At 49.5% G+C, this 8,639-nt stretch overlaps 1 protein-coding gene across 1 annotated transcript; it reads right to left on the reverse strand.

Moving 5' to 3' along the window:
* Positions 1-1,583: 1,583 nt before the first annotated feature.
* Positions 1,584-5,274, reverse strand: CYP8B1 (cytochrome P450 family 8 subfamily B member 1). Its single transcript, XM_003809295.5, has one exon. The coding sequence runs from the start codon at positions 5,209-5,211 to the stop codon at positions 3,706-3,708; it is 1,506 nt and encodes a 501-aa protein (XP_003809343.1). The 5' UTR covers positions 5,212-5,274; the 3' UTR covers positions 1,584-3,705.
* Between the last annotated feature and the right edge of the window lie 3,365 nt (positions 5,275-8,639).

Genomic DNA, 8,639 nt, shown 5'->3' on the forward strand with positions numbered 1-8,639 from the left:
CCAGGGGTCTCAGGAAAGCAATCAGAATTCCTCTGACCCTCAGGCTCTGAGGCAAGGTGGACTCTTCCCATGGGCCAACCTAGGGAGAAGTGTAGAAGTTGCTTTGCCTGTGGGCAGGGCTGCTGCCTGCGCTGAATGCCACGAAATGTGATGTTTTGACTCCAGTTAATTCTCTATGAGAAAAGCATCTCTTTTCTTTCCCAGGTGCCTGAAATTCCACCATTGGAAAGCCACCCCGATCTTGCTTTATTATAAACTATCTTCAGAGAGAACACATTTAGTGGGCTTTCCTCTGAGGTCCTGATGAGGAAAAGGATGAGAGGAAGAAAATATTTGGCATAGAAATGAGGAATTGGGGACAGAATGACCAGGTTGGGTGGGTGGTGACTAGAGGCATCCTTGGCGGTCGCAGTCTTCCTCCTGCCTCAAGGCCTCTGCCAGGGTTGGCTGCAGCAGTCCTCATGCAGGGGGCAGAGAGCTATATGGGCCATGGGCCCCTCCCATGCCAGCAGGCGGGCATGGGGCATTGGGATCCCTGCCCACACTCCAATCCTGGGGGGCTCTTGCTTCCTGGGAGGCCTGTTGTTATGCTGGATATCCCTGACTGTGGGATGGTACACTTGCATTCACCTCACACCTCACCCGCTGAGGCTTCTCTAGGTCCCAAGCATCTCCTCTGGAGCTCTCAGACAGGCCACAGGGTCCATTAAGTTCCTATCTGCACATGGTCACTCCCAGTTGAGACCTTCTGGTCCTGACTCAGGGAACTCCAGCCCTCAGCCCCACCCCAGCCAATCCATAGGCCACTCTCCTGGCCCATATTCCTTTGGGTGTGAGGCACAAAAGGAGACACAGCACCAAGGTCTAGGGAGGGCCAAGGAGGTGTGTTAAGGCTCTGTTCCTGCTTCCCCACAGCCCCAGCCCCATTGTACTGGGCACAGGGCCTGGCTGGGCAGAGATGTCATTGGTACATTTCTCATGGATAGTCTTCCACCTTCCAGCCCATTTCTCCTCCTTCCATGCCCCCTACTCAACTCTTCTCCTTGTGCTCCTGGTCCTTGTAGAATAGGATGGGATATCTCAGCTTCTCCTAACCAGGCAGAGCTCTATCAAGCCCTAGGCAGACATCAGCATTTGCGGGCAGCTGACCTCAGAGAAATGCAGGCCCTGGACCAGGGTCACATAGCTAGTTGGAGACAGACTGTCACCCCAGCTCAGGCCCTTGCCTACTCTCCTGGCAGAGCAGAACAGGCAGCCTCAGGAGAAATGTGAGGCTGCCAGAGATGTAAGATAAAAGTAGCAGAGAGAAGTTCCACTGGCTGGTCGCTGGGTCGGGGGGTCCATGCAGCCTGGGCCCACCTCCTCCAAGACACTCTATCCAGCTCCCACAATCATTCTTCCTCCTGTCCCAGCTCCAGCTGGAGCCCTGCCATCAGCCAGCTGCAGCTATGGCAGCCACCCCCTCACCCTCTTGTAGCACTGATAAGCACGCTGGGAAGGGGGATTGTCTTCATTTCATAGATTGGAGGGCTGAGGCCAGGAAATGATTTGAGGACTGAAAGTAAATTAGCAGAGACTGGAAGTCAGGTTTCTAACATTTAATCTCCACTTAGGGAATTGGAGGTCAGAAATGAATAAAATACCATGCCCCAGTAGGCTCCAGTCTAGGGAAGTGGGCAGCAGGCAGAAACCAAGACACGGAAAGCAACGACACATAACAGATATGCTATGATACAAATGGTGCTGCAGGAGCTGCACAGTTCGGAGGCCATTTCTGGCCAGAGGATGGGATGCGTGAAATCCAGGAAGGCTTCCAGGAAGGAGTAGCTGGCACTGGGATGGGCAGGAACAGCAATGCCTCTACTGATGGTTTCACTGGAGAAAGTTGGCAAAGTTGAGAAGTTTGGAGACCAACCGTGACAAAATTTAAACATCAGGTATGTGAAGGCAAGGGGGACCAACTGTGACAAAATGTAAACGTCAAGTGTGTGAAGTCAAAGGGGAACCAGGAAAGTAAAAGAGTGACAATCAGCAGTGCTTTTGGCAAAAAGGCCTCTGGCAGCAGTGTAGAAGAGAAACGCAGAGATCACAGGTATAAGAATGACAGTAGGAGAGGGGAGGAGGGTACATATTTCAGAGGCATCACAGGGGGGTGTACTGATAGGACGGGGGCCTGCTTGTATGAAGGTGAAAGAGGAGGAGGGAGAGTGTCTCTGGGAGATGGGGTGAATGGTAGTGTTCTGAGCAGAGAGAGCAGGGAAATCAGGAGGAGGAGTGGTTCAGGGAAGAGGCAGGGGCTGAGATGCCAAGTTCTGCATTGGCCAAGCTGAGTCAGAGGTGCTGGGAGACTCCCATGTGGGTCTGGGGATAGAAGAAAGCTCTGAGTTCAGCAATGATCATGGAAACCAAGGGAGGGTTGACAGCACCCTGAGGTGGGGGAGACATGGGCACTGAGGAGGGATCTTGAATGATTCCTACATTAAAGACATCCTGGCTGGGCACAGTGGCTCATGCCTGTAATCCCAGAACTTTGGGAGGCCAAGGAGGCCGGCCAAAATGGTGAAACGCCGTCTCTACTACAAATACAGAAACTAGCCGGGTGTGGTGGTGCGCATCTATAATCCCAGCTACTCAGAAGCCTGAGGCAGGAGAATTACTTGAACCCGGGAGGCAGAGGTTGTAGTGAGCCAAGATCACACCACTGCACTGCAGCCTGGGCAACAGAGTGAGACTCTGTCTCAAAAAAAAAAAAAAAAGGTATCATTTCTCTAGACCTGTGCTATCCAATAGGGCAGCCACCTGCCACACACGGCAATTAAGCACTTGGAATGTGGCTAGTCTGAACTGGGAAGAACTGCAAAAGTACAGTACATACCAGACTTTGAAGACAGGATGAAAAAGAGAAGGTAAAAACTATTACGTTAAAATTTTTAATAGTGATCCCGTTGAAATGCCAATATTTTGGATATATTAGATTAAGTAAAGTATATTATAAAAATGAATTGTTTCATTTTACTTTTTAAAAATGTGTTTACCAGGAAACTAAATTAGCTGGGCAAGGTGGTAGGTGCCTGTAATCCCAGCTACTGGGGAGGCTGAGGCAGGAGAATTGCTTAAACCCAGGAGGCAGAGGTTGCAGTGAGCAGAGATCGCACCGCTGCACCGCAGCCTCGGCAACAGAGCAAGACTCTGTCTCAAAACAAACAAACAAAACCAAAAAACCCCACTACTCATGTAGCTTGCTTCATATTTATGTTGGATGACACTGTTCTAGAACCTGAATTCCATAGGATGTGGGATAAGTGTTGCTGAAAAAACTAAAGCAAGCTGGGAGAGTGGAGGCTGATGTTTGCAAGATGCCATGTTACTCATGTCTGGGGGGAACCAGTCTCTGTACTCAGGACTTCTCAAGGCAGGCATCATCTCCCAAACCAAGTTGCCCACAGATACTCCCCCTTCCTCTGGACTTCCTGTGAGAGGAGGGTTCGGCAGAACCCACTCTGAGAGATGGTATTTTAAAGAGAACGATAAGCCTGTCAGATGACTAGGCGGGGAGAGAGCGAGGACAGGCAGAACAGAGGTAGGGGGTGCCACAGGACCAGAGGGAGGGGTGGCCAGTGGGGTCTTGGGGCTGCAGAAGGGTGAGAACAGGTGAGAGATGCAATAGAACTCCTCTGGCCAGGTTTGCAGCTGGCTTGGCCAAGCTCACTCTGTAGGATGCAGGCGGTAGCGGAAGCGCACATCGTGGCTGGGCTGCATGGTGCCAAAACCCCAGCGCTGCGGGTCAACATGGGGTAGTGGTGTGTCAGGGTCCACCAACTCTAAGTCAAAGTGTGTGACCATAAGCAGGATAAAGAGCTTCACCTCACTGAGTGCAAAGAACCTCCCAGGGCAGATGGAAACGCCCGAACCCCAGGGCATGGTGTAGTGGTGGATCTTCTTGCCTGCCTTGAAGAAGTCCACTTTCCGGCTGCCATTAGGGTTGAGGAAGCGATCGTACTTGAAGACGGTGGGCTCAGGGTGGATGTCAGGGTCCATGTGCACTGAGAGGTAGGGAAAGAGGGCCAGGATGTCTCCATGGCGGAACAGATACTCCTGCCCACTGGACATCTTCAGGGTATAGTCTTCATGAACCAACCTGAGGAGGGTGGGTGCAGCCCTCAGCCGCAGCGTCTCCTCCACCACGCTGTCTAGAACTGGGGTGTGTTGCAGGGCACCGAGTTTGAAGGCAAAGGACTGCTTGGTCTCCAGCCTGGCCTCACCCAGGACCTGGGTAGCTTCCTCCCTCACAGCCCGAATAGCTTCTGGGTGCTTCAGGAGGAACAAGAGGGCCCAGAAAGAGGTAGGCCCCGTGTTCCCCTGGGAGGCCCAGAGCATCATGAAGTTGAACTTGTCCTGCATAGCTGAGGGTACCCCCTGCTCCCTCAGAAACTGAAGCATGTTGCCCAGCCAGTTGCTGATGCCCTCCTTCTCCTGGCTGTGGCTCACGGAGAGCATCTTGTGAAAGAGACGCTGGAGTCGGCCCACTTCTAGCCACTCCCGGGGCCACAGCAGGGAGTAGACAAACCTGGGGAAAAGAAGGTCAAACTTGCGGAACTCCATGAATAACTCTCCTGCCTGTAGCAGGTCCTGCTCCTTGTCCTTCGTGTAGCCGAACAAGCTCAGGTAGCCAGCTGTGAACAAGATGTAATAGCAGAAGCGAAAGAGGCTGTCCTCATGCCAGCAACTGGCATCCAGACTCGAGCCTTTGGACGTCAGCATTACAAAGGACAGGCTGTCCAGCATGGTCTCATTAAGATCCTTCAAGCCATCCCCCCTCAGATGCTTGGTGCTGGCTGAGTGTATCATCTCATGGTCCCCTTGCACTGAACGGTATCCAAATACCTTCAGCACCAGTTTTTTTGCATATTGCCCAAAGTCTAGTTTTCTCTGTGTGTCCTTGAGGATGGGGCCAAAGGAGAGGGGGTCCATGACGAAGGTGAAGTACTGGCCCCCTAGCTGCACTGTGAACACATCCCCATGCTTGGTCCTCATGCGCTTCAGAAATTCAAACATATTCTTCCGGAAAGCCATGGCATGGCCAAGCCAGGGCACGGTACCCTTGTCCAGAGGGGGCTCCCATGGCCTGCGTTGTCGGAGCATCCCTGGCAGGCACAGGTATCCAGCAATGACCACCAGCAGAGCTCCCAGCACTGGACCCCAGAGAACCATGGCTATGCTCCTGCGGATTAAGCTCTCGACACGCACACTGTTCCCTGGGTGCCAGAGAGCTTTGGGAGGCCTTGGAAAGTCCAGGATGTAAAGGTCTGAGCACCTGGACCTTGCCCTGTGGCCGCAAGTTATGGCAAATAACACTAGTGAGACAGTACTTGGAAGCAGCAAAATGTTCCCCTGGACTTAACACTTGGCTGACTGGTCACGTAGGGGAGGAGGAGGTAACCAGGAGAAAGCTCAGAGAGAAGCCTCCAGCTATGGTCACAGCTGCTCACCAGCTTCATGCTTTGCTCTGACCTTTTCAGACAGCTCTTGCACCTTCTCTCTAAGCCTGCCTTGAGCCCACTCCCACCCCCATAGCTGACAGACTATTTATATCCCCATTTACTCATGCTTTTATTTATTTGCCAGTTCAGTTGGTAGAAATGAATCAAGCACTTACAAAATCTCACTTCCACTCTTTCCTCATCTTTAGAAGACTCAACAAATGCCTCCATTCCTACTTGGCCCCCTTGGTCAAGTAACTTAACCTCACTGTGGCTCCACTCCCTCATCTGTGAAGTAGGGATAATTACAGTGCCTTGTAGGTGCTGTTGTGAGGCAAAAAGAGATAACACCTGAAAAGCACTTAGAATAGTGCCTGGCTCGTGCTAGTGCTCCATATATGTTAGTTAGTATCCTAAAGCCTTTTCTCTTACCTTTGCCCGCTCCCCTGGACCTCACAGCAGCCCGTGCTTATCTCCTCATTCTTTCCCTAGTCTGTCTTCCTCTCTGGTCTCAAAGATGCTTGCCAAGGGGGCATGACCTTGTTGAAGTCATGTCTGCTCCTACCTCCATGTGCACAGAGTACACAGTCAAAGGCAAGTGAAGAATGACTGTATGCCCTTCCACAACAGCTCTGACCCCTAACCCAAAAAAAAGAGGCATCGATGCCGGGGCTTTAGATGCTGAGAAGGCTGAGATGGTGGAGGGGGTGTTGACTCCATCTTGGGGTATGAGTGTGAATGAACTCATCTGAGGAGGCCACAGAGCCTCCCAGATGATGACTCTTCAAGCAGAGGCTGAGCCCTCAGTCTCTGAGCCTCTCACCCGGAGCCCTCTCACCTGCCCAACTGCTTGCCTATACATACACTTCTCTGACAAGAAGGCAGAATCCTGGAATTGTAAAATGTCAGAGACAATAGAGACCTCACTCAATCACTTCATACTTCATTTCACAATGAGGATCTAGGTGCAGAATGCAGTGGGGACCCTCTTTGACAGCTGCCCTGGCTTGGGGCCTTGAGATAAGCTAATCATTGACTAAGGGCCTTCTGAGACATGTCAGCCCAGGTCTCTGCCAGCAGCTCAAGAAGGAGAAAACTGTACCATTGACGCCAAGGCATTAGTCAAGCAGCCTGGCCCATTGTTGCAATAGGTGAGGTTCAAACTCAATTCAATCAGTTCTGATAACCTCCAAATTACTTTTTAACTTCCTAACGACCTGAAAACAGGGACTTCGGCTCTTCAGACAAAAGAGGGTATGGAACTTCCATATCCCCTCTGGAGTGAGCTTCCTTTGCCTATGAGCTTCCCCTTGGCAGGGAGTTGGAACTGTCCACACTCTGCTTCCCAGAATCCCTCTTTAATTGTTCAGGACCACCACAGTACTTGGCATCATCAACTCTCCTCAACCTTAGAATTCGGTCCGAAACTGGGCCAAATCCAATGAACTGAACCGTGTCCCCTAGTTTTTAATGGATGAACCATTATTTCACATTCATTCTTACCTCATTCATTAACCCACACTCATCTATTCATTCCCTCCTTCCTTGGAGAAGCCCCATCTATCCATTCACTAGATATTTATTGGGCACTTACTGGCAGAAATGTTGCTACGATCTGGGATTATAATCATGAATGAGATAGACACAGTCCCTGCTCTCTTGCAGTTTATGGTCTAATGGAGGGAGAAAGATATTAAATCACTGCCCAAAGTAATTATACACATATTTCTCATTTATTGTGCTTTGCTTTATTGCACTTCACAGATACTATGTTTTTTACAAATTGAAGGTTTGTGGCAACCCTGCATTGAGCAAAACTATTGGCACCATTTTTCCAACAGTGTGTGCTAACTTTGTGTCTCTGTGTCACATTTTGTAATTCTCACAATATTTCAAATTTTTTCATTATTATCATTACAGCTGTTATGGCGATCTGTGATATGTTAGTACTGTAATTGTTTTGGGGCACCATGAACTGGGCCCATATATGATGCAAACTTAATTGGTAAATGTTGTGTGTATTCTGACTGTTCCACTGACCAGCTGTTCTCCCCTCTTTCTATCTCTCCTTGGGCTTTCCTATTTCCCAAGACACAGCTATGTTGAAATTAGGCCAATTAATAACCCTACAATGGCATCTAAGTGTTCAAGTGAAAGGAAGAGCTGCGCTTTAAATCACTTTAAATTTCACTTTAAATCACAAGCCAGAAATGATTAAGCTTAGTGAGGAAGGCCAAGATAGGCTGCAATCTAGGTTTGTTGCACTACACAGTTATCCAAGTTGTAAATGCAAAAGAAAAAATTTCTTGAAGGAAATTAGAAGTGCTACTCTAGTGAATACATGAATAATAAGAAAAACAGCTTTATTGCTGATATGAAGAAAGTTTTAGTGGCCTGCATAGATCAAACCAGCTACAACATTCCCTTAGCCAAAGCCTAATCCAGAGCAATGTCTTAACTCTCTTCAATTCTATGAAGGCTGAAAGTGATGAGGAAGCAGTTGGAGAAAAGTTTGAAGGTAGCATAGGTTGGTTCATTAGGTTTAAGGAAAGAAGCCATCTCTATATAACATAGAAGTGCAACGTGAAGCAGCAAGTGTTGATGAAGAAGTTGCAGCAAGTTATCTAAAAGATGTAGCTAAGATAATTGATGAAGATGGCTACACTAAGCAACAGATTTTTAATGTAGATGAAACGGCCTTATATTGGAAGAAGAGACCATCTAAGGACTTTCCTAGAGCAAAGTCAATGCCCTGCTTCAAAGCCTCTAAGGGTAGGATGACTCTCTTTTTAGGGGCTAAGGTAGCTGGTGACTTTCAGTTGAAGCCAAAGCTCATGACCATTCTGAAAATCCTAGGGCCCTTCAGAATTATGCTAAATCTACTCTGCCTGTACTCTATAAGTAGCAAGGCTAGGTGTGGTGGCTCGCGCCTGCAATCCCAGCAATTTTGAAGGCTAAGGCAAGTGGATTGCTTGAGCCCAGAGCTTGGAGCCCAGCCTGGGTAACATGGTGAAACCCTGTCTCTACAAAAATTAGCCAGGTATGGTGGTGCATGCCTGTGGTCCCAGCTACTTGGGAGGCTGAGGTGGGAGGATCACCTGAGCCTGGGAGGTTGAGGCTGCAGTGAGCCAAGATCATGTCACTGCACTTCAGCCTGGA

Source organism: Pan paniscus, chromosome 2, assembly GCF_029289425.2.
Source record: "Pan paniscus chromosome 2, NHGRI_mPanPan1-v2.0_pri, whole genome shotgun sequence".
In the NCBI taxonomy this organism is placed as follows: domain Eukaryota; kingdom Metazoa; phylum Chordata; class Mammalia; order Primates; family Hominidae; genus Pan; species Pan paniscus.